This window comes from Pogoniulus pusillus, chromosome Z, assembly GCF_015220805.1.
Source record: "Pogoniulus pusillus isolate bPogPus1 chromosome Z, bPogPus1.pri, whole genome shotgun sequence".
Classification (NCBI taxonomy): domain Eukaryota; kingdom Metazoa; phylum Chordata; class Aves; order Piciformes; family Lybiidae; genus Pogoniulus; species Pogoniulus pusillus.
Window position 1 is genome coordinate 90,570,231 of NC_087309.1, and position 23,064 is coordinate 90,593,294.

Here is a 23,064-nt window from a genome sequence, read left to right on the forward strand (position 1 = left end):
TGGCTGCTCAATTTAAGAGGGACAGGGATCTGCTGGAGAGGGTCCAGTGGTGGGCTATGAGGATGATTAGGGGACTGGAGCACTGCCTGACGAGGAGAGGCTGAGGGACCTGGAGCTTTTTAGTATGGAGAAGAGAAGACTTAGAGGGGATTTGGTAAATTTCTATACATATCTGAAAGCTGACTAGGAGGAGGGGGCAGGCTCTTCCCACTTGCTCCTTGTGAATAGGTTTCCCAGAGAGGTAGGGGGGGTCTCCTTCTCTGGAGACTTTCAAGGCCTGTCCGGATGTGTTCCTCTGTGATTTGTGTTACAATAGCATTGTCCTGCTCTGGCAGGGAGGTTGGACTCGATCTCCTTGTATCCCTTCCAATCCCTAACATCCTGTGATTTCTACAGGTACAGCCAACACCTAATCCTCATTTTAGACTGAGGAACCTTGTACTGTCACAACAGAACAGTCGGAGCTAGCAGCAAAAGTCTCTTTGTCTTGCAGCACATTGGACAACAAAATACAGGACTGCTCTGGGAGGTGCAAGGTGCTTCAGACAGCTCTGGGAATAACCACCTAGGATCTAATCAGCCACAAGCTATCCAAACAGATGGCACAAGTTACTCAAGCTTATGCTAGGGCAGAGGAATATTGCCAGCATAAGTACATAGTCAAGTGCTGAACACTGCCTTCTCACAAGCCAGTGTGCCACTAAAATGGTGTGTACCACACAAACTATTAACGACGAGAGAATTGAGTTTAAACCTATAGTTAAAACAGATCTATCTTGCATCTGACCAGAATCACAAAATGGTTTGGGTGACAAGAGATCCTAAAGATCATCTAGTTTCAATCCCTGTGACATAGGCAGGGACACTTCCTACCAGACTAGGTTGCCTGGGACCCCATCCAGGCTGCCTTTGAACACTTCCAGAGCTGGAGCCTGGAGCCAGCAAAGCTCCTCTGGGCAACCTGTTCCAGTGCCTCTCCAACCTCATGGTCAAGAATTTCTTTGAAATTTCTAATTTAAACTTAGCTTCTTCCAGTCTGAAGCCGTTACTCCTCATCCTGTCACTACATGCCTCTGCAAAGCCTCTTTCCCGCTCTCCTGCAGCCCCCTTCAAATACTGGAAGGCTGCTGTAAGATGTCCCTGATGTCTTCTCTTCTCCAGTCTGAATGACCCCCCATTTCTTGGCCTGGCCTCATAGCAAAGGGGTTTCAGTCCTCTGATTGTATTTGTGGCCTCCTTTGGACCTACTCTAACAGTTTCATGTATTCATGGCTCCATTGCTGGACACAGTATTCCAGGTGGGCTCTCATGAGAGTGGAGTAGAGGAGCACAACCATCTCCCTCTGCCTGCTGCCCACATCGCTGAAGATGCAGCCCAGGCCATGGTTGGCTTCTGGGCTGTGAGTGCATGTTGCCAGCTCATGCTGAGCTTCTCATCAACCAGCATCCCCAAGTCCTTCTCCTTAGGACTGCTCTCTAACCATTCTCCCTCCAGCCTGAATTTGTGCTTGGAATTGCCCTGGTGCAGGTGCTGGACTTTGCATTTAGCTTTGCTGACCTTTATGAAGTTGGCACCAGGCCACTCCTCAAGCCTGTCAAGGTCCCCTCTGGGTGGCCTGCTAAAGGGTTTAAGTGACCACCACCCTATTAGGCCTCTATGGTAACACACTTAGAGAGATAGAGGGTCTCCTTCACCAGGACAGAGTTCTCACCATATCTGTACACAGAGATCCTGTTATCAGCATCCAAGATAGCCATGTCTCCACTATGTTTGAGATCTGTGTGAAATGCAATCTGGTTAACTGCCTGTTGGAGCTGGACCTCATAGGTACACATGGGTGGAGGCACCACAGCATGCTGGAATGCTGTGACAAGCACTTTATCTGTGGATGAGAAGAAAAACCCAAGCTGTAATCCAGTCCCAGTGACACTCTGGTCAGGTTCTTTACTGAAAGTAGGTACAAGAACCTGAAAGTAGAAACTAAGTAACAGGAAAATATAGTTGCCCTTAGGCAATGTCACTGAATCACTGAAAGCTTCTGTGGTGCTCCTGAGTGACAGCTTTGTAGTAACAGCAAACAGAAGAGCTACCATAATCCCACCCAGCCTGCATCCAAAAGGTTACACCACCTCTTCTGACTCACTGCTTACCTCCATCTATGACAGCCACATTTGCCACATGCTGGCTGTTCTCTCCCATTCCATGGTCTGTGGTCCAGTGCCAGTCATAGGAGAGGTAAAGCCAACCCTGGCAGAGTACATGCAGTCTGTATGGGTTTTCTTGGTCCCACAGCAGTGACACCACATGATTCTTCTCCAAACTACCAAAATTTAGACTTTGCTTCAGGTACCAGTGGTAGTTCCCTGTGGTCCAGAGTTGAACTGCAGAAAATAAAATGGTTACCACAGACTGCTACTTGAGACCCATTTCAAACCCTTCACATCACCACTCTTTTTCTACAGGTGTGTCAAGTATGACGAAGATAAGTTCCTATAGCCTTCAGCATACGGGCTCTGTCATACAACACCCAGCACAAAACCCCCAAACATTGTGCAAATCAATCCTAGAAATCATTGATCTCCAATCATGAGAAGGAACCCATGCTTTCTGAAGGGCTCACGTCTTAAGCATTTCATCAATTCCACTTCCAGACAGAGCAGCTTAGAAGATGCTGCGGAGTCAGGCTGAACCACCAGTTCTTCCTGAGAAGCACAAGGATCTTAGAGCTGAAGGTACACCCCTCTGATGTCTCCTAATTTGCAGAGAAATACCCACTGCCAACCACAGCTGCAGGCAAGTGTAAGAGCTTGACCCTCACATAGTGCTCTCACCATAACTGTTTGGGTTGGAGTCCTCCACCTTCAGGTCTTCCAGCCATACAGCCAGGATGGTAGAATCTGCATTCCAAAGCAGTTCACTAACCTGCAGAAACAAACATGGCTCTTACTCCTAATATTCCTTCTGTGTATGGTGGGTATGCTTTTGCAAGACCATGAGCTGCTCCTTATTTTCACCAACTTGGGGTCCATGGCTTAGCAGACTGACTTAACTCTTCTGTATGATAAAGTTCCTAAAAGCTGGTCAGAAGCATCCTGCAGCAGGACCTGTCACAGTGGTTCCACACAACTGAGGAAGTGATATGACCAGAGACATGACAGCAGTGCTCTCTTTGCTTTCCTTGGCACGGAGAAAGCATCTGCAAAACACCTCTCAGCATCCAAAGGCAAAAGTTCAACTGACACCTAGAAGTGACTTCTCTTACTTGGGATAAATTGAGTATTTCACCTAACTCTTACATACTGAACAGCATTTCTGAAGACTGGCAGAAAGCATGCAGGGGCCAGACACACCTCAGGGTTACAATCCCCTACACCTGTTTCTGTTCTACGGACCTGCAGAGGGCATTGTGTCATCTTCACAAGCTTCTTCACTGTTCTATTTTCAGATTACTTCTTCTGTTAGGACCAGTACTAACTGCCACTTCAAAAACTTTCTCCTAGAATCTCAGAAAGACCTAGTCCTCCTCTCCACTGTACTCTTGTAAAGGGTTAACTCTCCTGGGGGAGTGGTCTTGACCCTGACCGGAGTCCTCCTGACTCCACCAGGGGTGGGTCTGAACCATTCTCCAGGTGTAGTGCTTAGCCCACACCCACTTCCTGTCTAGCCCCCTATAAAAACAAAGGAACTTCCTGCTTCCTGCTCCCTTGCCCTGCCTCCCTGCTTGACAGCACCATCCTCCTGATCCTGTTGCTCTTTGTTTTACCACGTGGCCATCAGTGCACGAGGTGGACAAAAAAAACATTGTCATCAATCTGGTTGCATATATGTATGTATTGTATCTTGTTTTCCCTTCCCTATACCTTTTTGTAACTCCTGTACCTCAAATACCTTTTATTTGTTGTTAAAGTTTTCTCTTTCTCCAAATCGAAGTTAAACTATTTATTTGGGTGTGTTTTACCTTTTCCTCTCTACATCCAATTCCTTTTCTTTGAAAAAAAAGGGGGAGTGGGAAAGGTATCCTATAAATTGTTATTAGTTCTATTAACTATTTTTGAGTCTCTGGGAAATTTAAACTAGAACCATGACAACTCTAATCAAAGGAAACCCAGACACAGCACTTACTTTGACTTGCCCCTTCTGGAATGGGAGGCTGAACCCCCCATGAAGAAGTCCATTCTTCTCCAAAAAAACGACATCATGTCTGTTGGGCTTTTCTTGTGTGGATGCTATCAGGTTTCCAGAGGGTCTAAAAAACAAGAGCCAAGTGAAAAGTGGTTGCTCATATAATCAGCAGTTGTTATTTTAAACACCAATGATCTCATGTTTTCTCCACAGCAAATGAAGAAAAGGGCAGTAGAGGATGTGTTTTCCTCATCAAAGTCATAGGTTCAGCACAGACAGATGTTTTCCTGAACTCACAGAATCACAGAATCAACCAAATTGGAAGAGACCTCCAAGATCATCCAGTCAAACCTATCACCCAGCCCTATCCAATCAACTAGACTGTGGCACTAATTGCCTCCTCCAATCTTTTCTTGAACACCTCCAGGGACGGTGACTCCACCACCTCCCTGGGCAGCCCATTCCAATGGCAAATCACTCTCTTGGGGAAGAACTTCCTCCTAATATGTCAGGAGTAGTAAAGAGATTTGTAATAATCCTATTTATACATCTGAATCCCAACCCACTTGACATTGAGGATGAGCAGAAAACTCATTCCTTCTTCCCACATATAATACAAGTATTAGTATTCTTGGGGTTAAAGGACTACTCTTGCTCATGCTGGATTAGGAGGAAGCTTTCTTCAGGTTTTGGGGGAAAAATTCCAACACATGAGAAATTAAACTAATGCTGATAGACCATGACCAAGTATGAAAAGCAACACTGTTGCCAGCCTGTAGACTGTTTTGCTACTCACTTCCATGATAGTGCTTGTTCTAATCCTGAGATGGGCTCACTTGTTGACTGCAGTACAAGCTCTCTGTTCCATACTCGGACCTTCCGGGCACCTACAGGGTGGGAAAGCAATGAGTCAAAGGTGTGAAAGCACTGGGAAGAGACTTCTCTGATTTTATGAGGCTAGGGGAGCAAATTTTGATGCACATGAATAAAAACGAGAGCTCTTTTCTACTCCCATAGTAACAGCCATTTCTCCCTCCAATTTCCACCACAGCAATGTTAAAATCCTATTACTGCAAGACTCTCCCTGTTCCAAACTACTGAAGGCAAAACCCCAAAGTAGTGAAAAAGCAGTGCAGTTTGGTGCAGTTCAAAATGCTAATACAGTTTGAATTAACAGGGTTAGGGTTACAGGTTGACTATAACAGAGTTATCTCTTTGACTTCGGGTTAAAACCTAGAGAAAAGCATTACCAGTACCTAAATGAAAGTGCACAAGGCCAGACTGCTAGCTATTAGTGACAGTGGTTATGGCAACACAAACAGATTCACTCATTTGGCACTGTAAGCTGATCAGAAACTGCTTAGAGCTTGAGTGGTGATTTAGCACCAGAAAGAGAAACAGTTCCAGGCTGGGCAGTGACTGGCTGGAGAGCAGTCCTGAGGGGAGGAACTAGGGGGTGCTGGTGGACGAGAAACTCAACATGAGCCACCAGCATGTACTTGCAGCCCAGAGGGCCAACCAGATCCTGGGCTGCACCAGGAGAAGTGTGGCCAGCAGGTCGGGAGAGGTGATTCTCCCCCTCTGCTCTGCTCTGGTGAGACCCCACTTGGAGTACTGCATGCAGCTCTGGAGCCCCTATTAGAAGAGAGATGTGGGCATGCTGGAGCATGTCCCAGGAAGGGCCACTGGGATGATCAGAGGGCTGGAGCTCCTCTCCTATGAGGACAGACTGAAAGAGTTGGGGCTGTTCAGTCTGGAGAAGAGGAGGCTCCGAGGTGACCTTCTTGTGGCTTTCCAGTATCTGAAGGGGGCCTACAAAAAAGCTGGGGAGGGACTTTTTAGGATATCAGGTATCACAGTATCACCAAGGTTGGAAGAGACCTCATAGATCATCAAGTCCAACCCTTTACCACAGAGCTCAAGGCTAGACCATGGCACCAAGTGCCACGTCTAATCCTGCCTTTAGCAGCTCCAGGGACGGCGACTCCACCACCTCCCTGGGCAGCCCATTCCAGTATACAGTCACTCTCTCAGGGAAGAACTTTCTTCTCACCTCGAGCCTAAATTTCCCCTGGCACAGCCTGAGGCTGTGTCCTCTCATTCTGGCGCTGGCCACCTGAGAGAAGAGAGCAACCTCCTCCTGGCCACAACCACCCCTCAGGTAGTTGTAGACAGCAATAAGGTCATCCCTGAGCCTCCTCTTCTCCAGGCTAAACAATCCCAGCTCCCTCAGCCTCTTCTCGTAGGGCTGTGCTCAAGGCCTCTCACCAGCCTCATCGCCCTTCTCTGGACACGCTCAAGCATCTCAGTGTCCCTCCTAAACTGCGGGGCCCAGAACTGAACACAGTACTCAAGGTGTGGTCTAACCAGTGCAGAGTACAGGGGCAGAATGACCTCCCTGCTCCTGCTGACCACACCATTCCTGATGCAGGCCAGTATGCCACTGGCTCTCTTGGCCACCTGGGCACACTGCTGGCTCATGTTCAGGCGGGTATCAATCAGCACCCCCAGATCCCTCTCTGTCTGGCTGCTTTCCAGCCACTCTGACCTCAGCCTGTATCTCTGCATGGGGTTGTTGCGGCCAAAGTGCAGCATCCTGCACTTGGAGCTATTGAATGCCATCCCATTGGCCTCTGCCCATCTGTCCAGGCGGTCAGATAGTAATTACACATCAGTAACTTCTCAGGGCTTCTTGCTGGATGGAAAACAAAACTGCAAAGGATGTGTTCAAAAGATGGTGTCTATGCAATGTCTCCGAGAACACCACAACAGGGAGAAGAGCAGTTAACTACCTCTACTCTCCCTTACATTGTGTGGTCAAGAGATCACAAACACCATCGCTTGCCTGGTTTCTGCTTAAGAAGCCTCTCACAAGTACTGGCATTTTGAAGAAATTTGATCTCATACCTGTCTCTGGACAGACAGCACTCACTGCAACAAACTGCCCATCTCCTCTCCATGTCATCCGAGGTCTGCCATCATCCCAGGCTGAAGCACATGACACTTCCTGAAGTCACACAAAAGAAAAGGGCATCAAATTTTGGGAAGCCAATTGCTGCCTTTGTCTAAGCAAGACCTGCCAGCTCTTTCAAGAGCTGTGGCTTGAGATCAACCCAGTAAAACTTCTTAGGCTGCAAAGCTAAAAAATCATTGCTGAGAAGGTTATTTTAGGAAACACTAAAATTAAAACTATCTAAATCAAATCTGCGCCTCTTCCAAGTGTATATGACCCACATCTGTTCACATGACCAAACGTTACCCTGCCCCTTCATCAGGGTCTCTGCTTCTAGACCAACTGTCCACAAGATGAATACGAGGGTGAACTGGGGTTTGTTCATGACTGGTACCAGAAGCCACAACCCCCTGGAAGAAAGGAGGTGAGAATGGGAACATCATCCAGAAAGTCTGCACAGCAGACAGGAGGTGGAATGAGATGTAGCATTCTTGAAGACTGTGTTCTTTGCAGAACAACAAAGAAAAAGAAATCAACATTTGAGCAGAATACAGATCACAGAAGAGAGTGGGAGGGTGCTAGTGGTTTGAAAGGAACAATTGGTGGTTGTCTAGTTCAACCCCCTGCTACAGAAGGGTCATCTAGTGCAGGTTACACATGATCACAACATTCAGGCAGGTTTGGAATCTCTCAAGAGAATCACAGAATCATAGAATCAACCAGGTTGCAAGAGACCTCCAAGATCATCCAGTCCAACCTATCACCCAGCCCTATCCAATCAACTAGACCATGGCACTAAGTGCCCCATCCAGGCTTTTCTTGAACACTTCCAGGGACGGCGACTCCATCACCTCCCTGGACAGCCCATTCCGATGGCAAATCACTCTTTCTGTGAAGAACTTCCTCCTAATACCAAGCCTATACCTCCCCTGGAACAACTTGAGACTGTGTCCCCTTGTTCTGTTGCTGACTGCCTGGGAGAAAAGACAGACCCCTACCTGGCTATAACCTCCCTTCAGGTAGAGGAGACTCCACAAGCTCTCCAGGCAGCCTCTTTCAGAATCATAGAATCAACCAGGTTGCAAGAGACCTCCAAGATCATCCAGTCCAACCTATCACCCAGCCCTATCCAACCAACTAGACCATGTCACTAAGTGCCTCATCCAGGCTTTTCCTGAAGACCCCCAGGGATGGTGCCTCCACCACCTCCCTGGGCAGGCCAAGGATGTTCTATCACACTCACAAGAAAGAAGTCTCTACTTCTGTTCAGTGAAACTTTCTGTGTTCTACTTTATGCTGGTTGCCCCATGTCTTACTATTGAGCACCATTGGATAGTCTGGCCCCATCCTCTTGACACCTGACCTTTAGTTATTGATCAGCATTGACAAGATCCCCTCTCAGGCTGCTTTTCTCCAAGCTAAACAGCCTCAAGATGCTCCAGTCTCCTCAGCACCTTTGCAGCCCTTTGCTGGACTCACAGAAAACATATGGTTGGATGAGACCTCCAAGATTATCCAGTCCAACCCTTGATCCAGCACTGAAGGGTCAACACTAAACCATGGCCGTAAGAGCCAAGTTTGCATGCTGAACACCCCCAGGGATGGTGACATCACCACTGCCCTGGGCAGACCATTCTCATGTTTAATGTTTGAGAACTTTTTCCATGAAGAAATATTTTTTAATACCCACACTGAATCTCCCCTGGTGTAGTAGCTTGTAATCACAAGTAAAAAAAAAATCCAGCAGTGGAGTGTTTTCAGCTACCTGACTTTTAAACAAATAGAAAATAGAGAAAGCAAGCATCAAACAAAGAAGTAAAGAACTGAAATGTGCAGGCAAATGGAACTGCCCCACATGCCCTTGTACTTGGCATTGGTGAGGCCACACCTAAAATACTGTATTCAGTTTTGGGCCCCTCACTACAAGAAAGACATTGAGGGGCTGGAACATGTCCAAAGGGCAACAAAGATGGAGAAGGGTCTGGAGTACAGGTCTTCTGAGGAGCAGCTGAGGGAACTGGGATTGCTTAGTCTGGAGAAGAGAAGGCTAAAGGGAGACCACATTATTGTCTACGACTCCCTGAAAGGATTTAGTGAGGTGGAGGTTTGTCTCTTCTCCCCAGTACCAGGTGACAGAAAGAGAGAAACTGTGTCAGATGAGGTTTAGATTGGCTATTAGGAAAAATTTCTTCCCTGAAAGAGTGGTCAGGCATTGGAACAGGCTGCCCACGGAGGTGGTAGCATCATCAACCCTGAAGGTGTTTAAGAAATGTGTGGGCATGGCACCTTGGGACATGGTTTAACAGCCATGGTGGTGTTCAGCTGATGGTTGGACTTGATGACCTCAGAAGTAGTTTCCAACTGAAACAATTCTATGATTTTATAACCGGTGATGCTCAGCAGCCCAAATCCTTTTTCTCTTGCCTTTAGTGACCACAAACTAGTGTTATTTCATCTCCTCGTAGTTCAGTTGCATGTTATTTTTCTTGATCAGCACGCTGATGTGAAGGTGGCTTTATTGCTGCAAACATCAGCCCTGTTTCTGTACAAACAGTCCTTAAGTATTCCCAGCTGCTGTCTTTCATTAGGAGGACAAAAACGCAGCATTTCAGTTAACAACAGAAATAGAGAAACCTACGAACACAACTACCAGACAGGCAGTGGTGAACTGGCACCACAGAAGGAGCTCTCTATAGATTATAAGAGTTATGATTCATAAGACAACTAGCATAATACCGTCTGCTTGCGATGTGCAGCCTCTTTTCCCTCTGATCCATGGAACTGAGTCTCCTTTTTGCCCCAGCCAAGAGCCACAAACTTTCCTGAAGAAGAAAGAATCACTGTGGTGCAAGACTCACAGAACTGCTCCGCATGGTGTGGTAAACACAACCACAGCTTCAAGCCACCCACACCTTCTACCCAACTGTAGAAACCTGCAAAAATGTACTTAGCCCAGAAAGTCCTCCAGTACAGGGAATTTAATTAGGGCTGTGTTCCAGTACTTTACTGATGCTCATCTGCCAAGCATCACCACAGTCTAAAACATCTCCTGGAGCCCATTAAGTGCTCAGGCCCATTTCTTCACTTTCTACACAAGACAACAGAGCAACAACGTCAGTTTAAACAACTTCATTTCAGTGCAGCTCTCACCTTCCCCAAATTCATCCTGGTGGATTTGCTTCTCAGTAATTGGCTCAAAATCCCTTATCATCATGATAAGTGTTTGCTGACCTGCAGGGAAGATAATAAATGCAGTATTAAATGGTGTTTCCAGCAAATTAGAAGTCAGTGTTCCCCTGGGTTGTCCTATTGGTCTGTCATGGACTTGAATATAGAAATAGTTCTAATCTCAACATGACACCAAAGACAGAACATCCTTCAAAGCAGAAAATAGTGAACTGCAACAAAGAAACACTTTAAAATTCATCTTCAAGAATATGCTCTCTAACCCTAATGTCAGAAAGTTCTTTCCACCTTTTCATAACAAGTACCTGAACTCTTAAACATTTCCTCTTAAGATATGAAGAAGAAGAACGTGACTGGGAGCAGTTGGCATGGATTTATGAAGGGCAAACCACACCTGACCATCCTGAGTGTCTTCTGCAATAAGATGACTAACTTCTGGATATGGGAAGACCAGTGTCACTTTGATCCCAGTAATGCTTTTCACACTGCCTCCCACTACACCACTACAGACAAACTCATGAAGGATGAGACAAATAAAGAAGAGTGAAGTGGCATTAAAACCAACTAAGCCGTAAAGCTCAAACGGTTGCCATCAGTGGCAAAAAGTACAGCCTGAGGTCAGCCACCAGTGGCATGCGCCTGGGCACCTGGACAAATGTTTAGCATCCTCATCAAAGACCTGGAGGATGGGACCGCCAGCAAATCTGCAGATGACACAAAGTGGGAGGAGCAGCAGGTACACCAGAAGGTTGTACTGCTGTCCAGAGAACTTGTCATGTAGGTAAGATGGGCTGCCAAGAACCTTATAAAGCTCAGCAAGGAAAAAGGCTATGCCCAGCATCTGGAAAATAATCACCTTAGGCTCTAGGACAGACTGGGAGACAAGTAGCTAGAGAGCAACTTGGCAAAAAGACCTGTGTTTCCTGGGGGACACCACGTTGAACATGAGCCAGCAGCATGCCTCTGCTGCACAGGTGGCTAACACCATTAACAGTGCTGCCAGCAGGTTGAGGGATGTGATGCTACTCCTCTATTTAAGAGCTGGTGAGACGCATGTGGAATGCTGGCTCATTTTGGAGCCAGCAGTAGAAGATAGACAAGACAATACTAGCATTAGCCCAGAAAATGGGCACATGTATGATTAAAGGCTTGGAGAACCTCTTGAATGAGGGGAAGATGAAAGAAGTCAGACTGCTCTGGAAGGAAGTCTCAAGGGAAGCTTCATCTCTATGTATTAGTATCTTATGTGGGAGGTAGGATATAGAAAAGAAGACAGCGCCACAGTATTGGTAGTGATGAGTGGCACTACAAGGGGAAATGGGCACAAACTAAAGTACAGCAAATTCCATTAAAACATAAGGTCACCAGAGAGACTGTGGAGTCTCCAACCCAGGAGATACCCATAGCCAGACTGGGGATAGTTCCAGGCAACCTGCTTCAGATAATCTGTTTTGAGCAAGGGGGTCACAAGAGATGATCTTCAGAGTTTCCTTTTAACCTCAGGCATTCTGTGATTCTGCTTTCTTTGAGGCTGACTTTATTTTCTGTGTTAGACACATCTTTAAGTTGAGCCTGTGATACGCACATTTCCTACCAGAAGAAGCAGGTTTTGTCACTAAGAAATCAAATGGGGATCAAAAGTAGGATCCTTTACATTTAGAGAGGTAAGATGGAAGATCTGAAAGACTAGTTATTGTTCTATAAAACTCAGCTTTTTAGGCCTGAACAGCTTCTACCTGGATCACCAAAGCACCTCATGTTCATGAAAGGAAATCTCACATGCAGGATCAGGTGGGTTTCATCTCTCTTTAAGTCTTAATCTCAATTTTAGAAATTTGTATTTTGCTTTTTGTATCTTGCACTTAACTCTGTTCTATATTTTGGCCATAGTGAGATTGTTCCTAAAGGCAAAAAGCTCACAGGCTGTTGTTGATACCTGTTGCAAGCAAAACAAGCTCTTGGTCAGGACTCCAGCTCATGGTACTCAGACCGCTGTCCACACTTCCAACACATTCCACCTGCAAGACCAAAAATAACATCACAGAAATTCTGGAGCACCAGTGCAGCACGTAAGTAATCAGCTACCAAGGCTGTCAAATCCTCTCCTACTTAGGAAAGTCACATTACTCTGCTCTTCCTGTTGAATAAAACAGGACACATTTCTTACCAGAAACGTTTAACCAAAGATGGCTCTGGAATATTTATGCACGAGAGCCCAAATAATTTGGAGGTTAACATTTTCTACAGTTTTAACAAGAGCTTTATTCTGCAACTCTCAGTTTTGTCTCAGCATTTATAATGCTAACACTCATAGTGCCTAACCAGGGCTGTGGCGATGCTGGTAAGCACACTAAAGTCACAATCATGATGGTTCTTACCTACAGTATCCAAACATGCAGTCAAGGGGCACTACTTGCACTAAAGCATGGATTAGCTTGTGCAGGCTGCACTTGACAATTGCATACAGCTGCACTAATTCCAAATCTTGTAAAAAACTAGACCAGTTATACTTGGCCATCATAAGTGTAAGAGGAACAGCAGTGAGCAGACAACTTCCATCAAGCAGTTAATCTGATCTGCAGAAGGCATGGGGCAAAACAATTGTGATGAACAGCAAAATGATGCCATCCAAGGAATTAAGTTTGGGTGCCACAATCTTTTTGACTTAAAGTGTGACTGGGCCATGGAGAACAGGATAGCCTTCACTCACATACAAAAAGTTTCAGAATGAGCAAAGTAATCTTTGAGACTGCTTTCCTCGTGTCCAAGAAAGAACACAACTTTAAAACAGAGACAGAAAGCAAAGAAAACCTTTGAAATAAAGGATCCAAAGCTAAACCTCAACTGTGACCCATATATGAGTGCAGAAAAAGTCGCATGTACCACACCTTGTGTTAATCTCTATTCCCTTATGATATGTTCTAAATTGCAATATGGGTCAAACTTTTCAGAGACAGTCACTATATATATTAAAGTGGTATTTGCAAACCAAAGCCTAATAAGAATCAAAACAGGTGATCTGCAAACAACCACAACATGATCAACTAACCCAAGCAGACCACTGTCATCTGGTATCTGCCTGCATGTGTACCCTTGGGCTGCTGTTGTGGGAGTGGAAGCAGGCTTCAGGGAGTGCTGCTGTGGTGTTGTAAGTGCGGTAGTAAAGGTGCCACAAATCTGACACCAAGGAAGGAACATAAAGTAAGTATTTCAGAATCTGTTACATTTACCTATCTAAGATATTTTGGTTTCCCATTGTTTTCTAGGACTTGTCTATTTCAAATGTTCCTCAAATCACAACACACAAGGCTCTCACCTCTCGTTATGTCAGTATGATATTCTTTATTGACTGGTTGTAATAAAAAAATGTAGCTACACTGTGAGTTGTGGACATATTATTTTACTCTTTACCTGAAACTCAGTAACACCCTGTTTCTGCAAGACTGTCCAGTGGATCCCATGTGTTTGAGTATGCACCAACAGCACTCTAATCAACTATACACCACTAGGACTGTGGACAAGCAAGACAGTGTTTCTATCACTTTTTTTTTCTGGAATGTATATTCTGTCCATAATCCTGTTCGAAGCTTCCAGAAAATCAGCTCACCTGCCCACGGTACCATGACTTAGTATGTAATAAAAATAACACTGTCCCCTGAAGAAATTAAAAGAGACTCATCCCTTCATTTGAACACTCTCAGTATTGTTGTGTCTTTACTGCCACATTACCTCCTTTGTGCCAAGATTGCACAGTAATATATCTCCTGCTGCTGTAGCAACACATACACACTCTTGCTCTGGAAGATATTCCATACCCACAATGCAACCACTTCCATCCTCGGGCATGAAACCCCCTGCAGTCAAGGAAACTTCTCGTGTCACCTAGATAGAGAGAGGCCAATGACATTAATTACAAATCATTGTGGTAGCATGTTTGCAGAAATGACACAGTAACATCCCTGGGTACATTTCATGCTACTGCAATTATGCAAAGCATTGCACAGCAGAATCACAGAATTGTCAGGGCTGGAAGGGACCCGAAGGATCATCTAGTTCCAAAGCCCCTGCCATGGGCTGGGACATCTCACACTAGATTGGGTAGCTTGGAGCCCCAGCCAGTCTGGCCTTAAAAACTTCCAAGGATGGGGCTTCCATCACCTCCCTGGGCAATCTGTTCCAGTATTTTAACCACTCTCATGAAGAACTTCCTAATATCCAACCCGAATCTATCCCATTCAGGAAGTACATGGATGGCACAGGAAACAGTCAATGTGCTCTGGCAGAGAGATGGGGTTAGATGATCTGTTGAGGTCCCTTCAAACCCCTAAGGTTCTATGATCCTATGTGATTTCTCGTCAGATCCACAAAAAAGTGTGAATGTCCTTTCATATTACAAATGCTAGACAATGAAAAATCTCAGAGAAAGGAACAAATATTAAGTGGCAATATTACAGCTTCCAGATTGTCTTCCAACCCCCTTTACACACTTCTCCACGCTGTCACTATTAAGAGGCAGAAGGGCAGATGCTTAAACTGTCTCAATACAAAGTAATTCAGAATTTACAGATACAGCACCCAAAAAAAAATCAAAGGGGAAAACAAATTAAAAAAAACATTTAGAGCAAAGCAAAACAAGTGTGTTTACCTAAAACATCTCTCTGGTTTAGCTGCATGACCATTTTACACATCCTGTTCAACACAGAAACTCCCTTCTGAGTAATCACAGGATCACATGATGTTAAGAGTTGGAAGGGACCTAAGAAAATCATCAAGTCCAACCCCGCTGCCAGAGCAGGGCCACAAAATCTAGCACAGATCACAGAGGAACACATCCAAATGGGCCTTTAAAGTCTCCAGAGAAGGAGACTCTACAGCATCTCTGGGAAGTCTGTTCCAGTGCTCTGTGACCCTTACAGTAAAGAAGATCCCCCTTGTGTTGAGGTGGAACCTCTTGTGCTGCAGCTTACACTCATTGTTCCTTGTCCTATCACAGGGAGTAAATGAGAGGAGCCTGCCTGCCTCTCCCACTCCGGACCAGCCTTCAGATGTTTATAAACATTTAATAAATCCCCTCTAAGTCTTCTCTTCTCCATACTAAAAAGCTCCAGGTCCCTTAGCCTCTCCCCGTCAGGCAGTGCTCCAGTCCCCTAATCATCCTCATAGCCCACCACTGGACCCTCTCCAGCAGATCCCTGTCCCTCTTAAACTGGGCAGCCAAAAACTGAACGCAGTATTCAAGACAAGGTCTCACCAGGGCAGAGTAAGAGGGGAAGGAGAATCTCCCTTGATCTGCTGGACACACTCCTCCTAATACACCCCAGGATCCCATTGGCCTTCTTGGCCACAAGGGCACATTGCTGTGCCATGGTTAACTTGTTATCCACTGGGACCCCCAGGTCCCTCTCCACAGGACTGCTCTCCAGCAGATCACCTCCCAGCCTCTACTGATGCAGTTTATTATTCCTCCTCAGGTGCAGGACTCTGCACTTGTCCTTGTTGAACGTCATTTCGTTCCTCTGTGCCCAGCTCTCCAGTCTGTTTAGGTCTTTCTGGATGGCCACACAGCCTTCCCCGGTATCAGCCAAGCCTCCCAGCTTGGTGTCATCAGCAAACTTGCTGAACAGACACTCTGTGCCCCCATCAATGTCATTGATGAAGACGTTGAACAGGACTGAAGTAAAAGGTGAGCTAAAAGCTGTCCAACTTGCTCTTGATGTGGCTGAACATGAAAATTGACCTATCCTTTACCTCTACACCAACTCATGGATGGTAGCCAATGCTCTATGGGGTTGGCTAAAGGACTGGAAGAAGAATGGCTGGCAGAGGAAAGGAAAGCCTATTTGGTGTGCTGATCTATGGCAGGACATTGATGCACGTCTGGAGAGAATTCCAGTGAAGGTGCAGCACGTAGATGCACACATGCCTAAGAGCAGAGGTGCTGAGCAACACCAACACAACCAGCAGGCAGACCAAGCTGCTAAAATTTCTCAAGTTCATACAAACTCTGATCTTGGCCTTGATTGGAAACACCAGGGTGAACTGTTCTTAGCAGAGATGCAACACACCGATGGGCACGCAATAGGTCAATTGACTTATCCACGGACAGTGTCATCCAAGTCATCCATGACTGTGACATCTGTGCTGCTATTAAGCAGGCTAAGTGAACCAGGCCCTTATGAGGGATGGTCAAAGTACAAGTGTGGAGAAGCCTGGCAGATTGACTACAACACTTTATCTCGATCTTGTGCTGGCAAGTAGTATGTGCTAATGATGCTAGAGGTCAGCACTGGATGGCTGGAAATGTATCCAGTTCCACATACTACTGCACGTAACACCATTCTTGGCTTGAAAAGACAAATCATGGCTTACTGAGAGGTATAAAAACATTAGTCAAAACATAGATAACACACTCGGCACATCACTCTCACTCGGGCTGCTGGCTGAGCTGCATCTCTCTAACCTCACCCTCCATTTTGGACTAATCCACTTTGCTTCCTAACCCCCTGGCCAAACCTTCATTCTTCCTTGGGACTGGGGTAATGTTGAGAGGGGTAGGAGGAAGGTGAAGCGGTGGTTGAGAGCGCCTCCTGGGGACTCAGGTTTCTGGGAGGGGAGTTGTGTTTCTGTATTACCTTTTACCTTGTATATTTCTATATATAACTGTATATATTGTAAATATCTGCTTGTATATTGTGCCAGGTGTAAATATAAGCTTCATTCATATTTCCAGAGCCAGCTGAGTCTAGTCTGGGTGACTTCTAAGGTTGGGGGGGGGGGGGGGGGCGGGGAACACCCAAACCATCACACCTTCTTACATGCCCTGACAACTTCTCTATAGTTCTCCCAAGCAACAAATCCCTTCTTCCATTAATTGTAAGTTTCTTTCTTCCCTGAGATTTCCTTCAGGAGCTCCTTGCTCAGCCATGCAGGTCTTATAGCAATCCACCTGATTTTTTACTCAGGGGCACACACCTAGCTTGGGCTTGGAGGAAGTGGTCTTTAAAAATTAACAAACTTTCTTGGGCTCCTTTATCCTCCAGGGCAAGGGTCCTTAAACAATGGCCCACAGGCTGGATATGGCCCCCCAGGGTCATCAATCTGGCCCCCCTCCGCCAGGGGTTGGGGGGTAAACCAAGCAGCCGCAGATAACTTCCTGCCACTTAATCTGTGCACTGGCCTCTGCAACCCCCAAGCACCCGCCAGGACTGGGCTGGAACCAGCACCTCGTCCTCAACCTGACCCCACCATGGGGTGCCTCTTGGCTACAAACTGTGCTGCCACCGCTGTTGCCAAAGAGATGTGTCCAGAGTGGGCAAATTATTTAGTACAGCGAGTCTTTCAGGACCTAGAATTACTACGAAGGATTGAAGAAATGGAGGAAAATTTGAATCTGCAGCTGCAAAACTCCCCAAAAAAACTTTGCTATTTCCCATTAGCTCTTGATGAAAGCAATGATGTTCGTGGTTCTCCACAACTTCTAATTTTCATTTGTGGGACAAATGATTCTTGCTTGCTAGCTACACTGAAAAGCATCAAAGGAACAACTACAGGAAAGAATATCGATGAGAAAGTTTGCCAAACTATGAATGATTTGGAGCTGAACTGGGGTAAACTATTCAGTGTGACAACTGATGGTGCTCCTAGCGTGGCGGGGTCCATGAAAGGAGTGGTTGCACACATTAACAAAGAGATGGACAAATGCAACCATTCATATCCAATGGCCATACACTGCATCATCCACCAACAAGCACTGTGTTGTCAAGCACTGAAGCTGGACTCTGTCATGATAATTGTGGTTTCTTATGTTAACTTCATTAGAGCTCATGCACTAAACCACAGACAGTTTCAGGACTTTCTGTCTGAGCTAAATGTTGCCTATGAAGATATTCTGTACCACACAGAAGGCCATTGGCTGAATTGAAGGAGAGTTTTGAAATGATTTTATGACCTACTTCCACAGGTTTATTATTTTATGCTTTCTAAAAACAAAGTACCAGAGCTCAAAGATGCAGAATGGAAATGGCACCTGCATTTCTGACAGATTAACAGAGCTACTCAACAATTTCAGTGTCCAGCTTCAAGGAAAGGGGAAGCTCATCTGTGATATGTATTCACATGTGAAAGCATTTCAAGTCAAATTAGACCTGCTCAATAACCAAGTAAAGGAGGAAAACTTCTGGCATCTCCCCACAACTCAAAACCTGTCTGCATAAAAAACAGAAGTCACCGTCACATGCCACAGGATGTGATCAACAAAGTCACCATGGCAGTTCCCACCAATAAGAAGGACACTCCATCTTTCTTGGGTGCAGTGGGATTTTGGAGACAACACATTCCTGGATTCAAATTGTCAAACCTCTGCATGATGTGACTCATAAGAGAAACAATTTTGAGTGGGGACCTGAACAACAAGCAGCCTTTGATCAGATCAAGCGAGAAGTAGTCCATGCAGTGGGCTTGGGACCTGTGCAATCTGGTCCAGACATCAAAAACATTCTGTACACAGCTACCAGTGACAATGGTCCAACTTGGGAGTCTTTGGCAGAGAGCTCCAAATGAGACACGTGGTCATCCACTTGGTTTCTGGGGACATAGCTACAGAGGTTCAGAGGCTAATTACACCCCAACACTTTACCTCGATCTTGTTCAGGCAAGCAGTATGTGCTAACGATGGTAAAGGCCAGCACTGTATGGCTGGAAACCTATCCAGTTCCACATGCTACTGCAAGTAACACCATTCTTGGCTTGGAGAGACAAATCATGTGGAGACGTGGAACTACAGAGAGAATCAAGTCAGACAGTGGCACTCATTTCAAGAACAATCTTGTGATACATTGGGCCAAGGAGCATGGCATTGAGTGGATCTACCACATACCCTACTATGCACCAGCTTCAGGGAAGATTGAGCACTACAACAGTTTGCTGAAAACCACCCTAAAAGCCATGGGGAGGTGGAACTCTACAAAACTGGGACAAACATTTAGCATAAGCTACCTGGTTGGTAAATAGTAGAGGTTCAGTACATATAGCAGGACTTGCACAATCACACTTGATCCAGACAGTAGATGGTGATAAAGTTCCTGTTGTATGTGAAAAGAATCTGTTAGTAAAAGCTGTTTGGGTATTTTCGCCTCTGGGCAAAGGGAAACTTGTCTGAGGGGTGGTGCCTGCTGAAGGTCCTGGTCATACCTACTGGGTAATGCAGGAGAATGGTGAAATCCAGTGTGTTCCACAGAGAAATCTAACCTTAGCTGAGAGAGTTTAAATTCAGAGTGTATAATACAAGCTGTTAGGATTTTTCTGTTCTAGATACCATCTGTGTCCAACAATGAAAGAATCTATGAGAGAATCTACAGTATGTGAGCATGAAGCCAACATCACCTGGAAGTCCCTGTTCTTGTCTCATCTGTGAGGAGAAAAACTGTTCTGAGCTTTTGAATCACCTACATCTGAGATATCTGAGAATGAAGTGTGAACTTAACTTGTAATATTCAGTAGTGTAAATATTTGTTTAGATTAGATAGTTCTCAGCAACACTCTGAGTGAAGTAGACAGGGGTGGATTGTGCTAGTTTGAGCCTAGCTAGAATGTTTTCGTGAGAAGAACTAGATCATAGGCTGTGAAAAGAAAACAATGGTGATGTCTACTTTGCTCACAGTCTTGCTGAACAAGAAATGAAAACATCAGATAACATTCTCACCAGTATTTCTCACTCTCGCTTGGTCTGCTGGCTGAGCAACATCTTACTTTCTAATCTCACCTTCCATTTGGACTAACCCACTTGCTTCTTAACCTCTGGCCAAACCTCAATTCCTCCTTGGGACTGGGGTCAGATTGAGAGGGTTAGGAGGAAGGTGAGGGATGGTTGAGAGCCCCTCCTGGGGACTCAGGTCTCTGGGAGGGGAGTTCTGTTTCTGTATTACCTTTTACCTTGTATATTTCTGTACATAACTGTATATACTGTAAATATCTGCTTGTATATTGTGCTAGCTGTAAAGAAATAGCTTCATTCGTATTTCCAGAGCCGGCTGAGTCTAGTCTGGGTGATTCCTAAAGTGTGTGGAGGGTGGGGAACACCCAAACCATCATAGACGCCCACAGTATTTTAATCTTCTTTCCACATCCCTAATTTTTACCCACAAGCTTTCAACCTGTTCTGCCTCCCCTCCTTGGATAGCACTCAGCACATTTCAGTTGTTCTTGCACATAGGGAGCAACTCCCCCATCTTGTCTTGCTGGTCTCTCCTTTCTGAGCAGTACATAAGTCATCTATGACAACATTCCAGTCGTGGGAGCCGTCCCACCATGTTTCAGTGATGGCAATTATACCACAGTTATTCAGCCTAACACAGATCTCCAGCTTCTCCTGCTTATCCCCCATGCTCCATGCATTGGTACATAAGAATTTCAGGGAGGGAGTTATCTATTGGCTTTCACTCTTACAGTCTGACCATTCCCAGCCTCTTCCATGGCCACAAATCTAGCAGTAAGATCTGTGTGTGCTGATTCCTCATTACTTAATTCCCATGGTACATCTCTGTAAGACTTAGAGTTCTTCTGTGTCTCCAGCATGTTTCAAGGTAACCGTCTGAAGGCTCTTGTTAGCCTCCCACCCTGATGTGCCATCCTCTCCAGCACACAACTCTTTGTTATTTACCTCCCCTGAGATAGAAGTGGAGCTGAAACATTGTCCCCCCGTTGTCTCAGGTTTGCTTCTAGTAAGCCTGGCTTTCATCCTCCCCCTCTTCCAATATAGTTTAAAGCATAATTAAAGAGCCCAGCCAACTCCTGCGATATAAACCTTCTTCCACTTGGAGAGAGATGCACCTCATCTGCTGTCAGCAAACCTGGTGTCATGCTAGGAGACCCATGCTCAAAAAAGCCAAAATCCTGCTGGAGGCACCAGTCTCAAACCCGTGAGTTGAGCAGGTGAGTTCTCATTCTTTCTAGGTCAGTTCCTTCAACAGTGAGGATAGAGGAGAATATTACCTGTGTGCCCACTCCCTTGACCAGCTGACCCAAGGCCCTGAAGTCTCTCTTTGTAGCCTTTAACTTTCTTCCAAGGTCACGACAGCCTATGTGGAAGGTTAACAATGGGCTGTACCACTGAGGCAAGCCTTCTTTCCTGGAGTCTGTATATCCCTAAATTCCTCTCCCTCTGTAGTTTGAATGGGAGAGGAAAAGGCAGAAAAGACCTGCTTTCCACCCCCCGACCCTGCAAGCATGAAGGGGGGGGGCAAGGGGCTCTTCTGGCATGAGGGGTGCCCCGTGCAGTGCCCACGCTGGAATCGGGCCAGGGATTGGCTGTGGTCTTCACGCCTAGGAAGTATTAACTCGTCTCTTTGTCTAGGAAAGGTATAAATATTGGGGGACTTCCCGCCTTGGGGTTCCTGCCTTAGAGTTTGACCCCGCCTGAGAGTTCTTCCAGCCTGGATAGATTCTGCAGATGGAGCCCCTGGTGCTCTGCTCTGAAGGACAGCTTCCCACCATCAGCACCCTTTATGCAGACTCAGTAGGCCTTAACGACCCTCAGACGGCCTGAGGGGACAGGCAGCTGAACCGCCCTTCTTTCAACCAGCCTGACTCACCTGGGAGTAAATTTTGGCTCAGCTTTATTATTAAACGCTATCATTTAATAGCTCAACAATCCTTTTCCAACTTCTTACTTCAAAAATAAGTCAAATTACCTACGGTATTCTTGTAGATCTTCTCAAACGAACTGAACCTGCTAATTAAAATGAAATTAATTTCTGTATATAATTTTGGGGATGGGTTTTTGGGAAAATAAAAGAACTATTTTTATATAAAATTCCTGACTTGGCCGCATTAATTCCCTGCCTCCACAACACCTTCTTAGCACAGCCCTGACCTGGGGCCCCGGTAGACAGCAGACCTCCGTTTGGAGTGGGTCAGGCCTGCACACTGGGCCTTCTGTTCCCTTCAAAAGGGAGTCATCTATAACAACTCTTCTTTTTTATGTAAGATGTTTGTATGGTGGGCTTAGGCTTCCTTAATTTTGGAAATTCCTCCAAGTCAGATGATTCAACTTCTTCACTGTCCAGTTGTACCTGCAGAACATCAAACCTGTTCTGCAAGGGCACCTGGGGGGCACTGGTAATAACTGAAGCAACATTCCCAAAACATCAGGTGGGCACTTGTTGCACAGCCCCTTGTTGAGGGGGTAGGGGGAGGACACACAAGGCAGGAGTTTGTTTACTACCTTGACCATGGACTTGCCTTTTCCTTTAAGTTACTGGTCCCAATCTGACAGGGGGTGGATACAGGGGATACTTGACTCTCAGTATCTTTTAATGGGTAATCCTGTCTCTCCATTGGGCTGCTAAGGCCTGGCACCACCTGTCTACCTCATCTTCTGCTTCCCTGAGCCTGTGAACTTTAATCTTCCAACATCATCTTCCAGCTGTGCTCCTCTTTTGGGGAGGGAATCTACATGCTCTCAGCACATACAATTTCCTGGTAGCGAGAAGAGACTGAGGCATACACTGCAGCCTGTGGTCTGCATCATAGCCTGCTTTATTTCATCCTCTGTCTGTGTTCCCATCTCCATCTTAGCTGGTACCAAGAATTTGCCCTTCTTCTGCCAGGTGGAGACCATAATGCTTACCTGCTATGGTGATGTGGTTTATAAGTGAGTAGGCTAGGTTTTGGGTTGTGTGTTTTGTTTTGGTTTGGTTTTTCCCATCCACCCCTCAGGCGCTACTCACCGTGTTCCAGTGAGAAGGCTCTCCCACAGCTGCTCTTGCGTTGGAATGAGGGTGTCACGCTAACGGGCATTTAAATT

The 23,064-nt window shown here is 45.8% G+C and overlaps 1 protein-coding gene across 1 annotated transcript in view; it reads right to left on the reverse strand.

Moving 5' to 3' along the window:
• Window positions 1-23,064, reverse strand: part of ELP1 (elongator acetyltransferase complex subunit 1) — a 54,959-nt gene that overhangs the window by 30,178 nt on the left and 1,717 nt on the right. The window contains exons 2-11 of the mRNA XM_064176661.1: window positions 13,992-14,144; window positions 12,199-12,280; window positions 10,227-10,307; window positions 9,813-9,898; window positions 7,031-7,130; window positions 4,920-5,010; window positions 4,124-4,247; window positions 2,833-2,923; window positions 2,152-2,382; window positions 1,713-1,883 (exon numbers count right to left, since the gene is read on the reverse strand). Of these exons, the coding sequence (XP_064032731.1) occupies window positions 1,713-1,883; window positions 2,152-2,382; window positions 2,833-2,923; window positions 4,124-4,247; window positions 4,920-5,010; window positions 7,031-7,130; window positions 9,813-9,898; window positions 10,227-10,307; window positions 12,199-12,280; window positions 13,992-14,144 (1,210 nt within the window). The remainder of the gene's footprint in view (window positions 1-1,712; window positions 1,884-2,151; window positions 2,383-2,832; window positions 2,924-4,123; window positions 4,248-4,919; window positions 5,011-7,030; window positions 7,131-9,812; window positions 9,899-10,226; window positions 10,308-12,198; window positions 12,281-13,991; window positions 14,145-23,064) is intronic.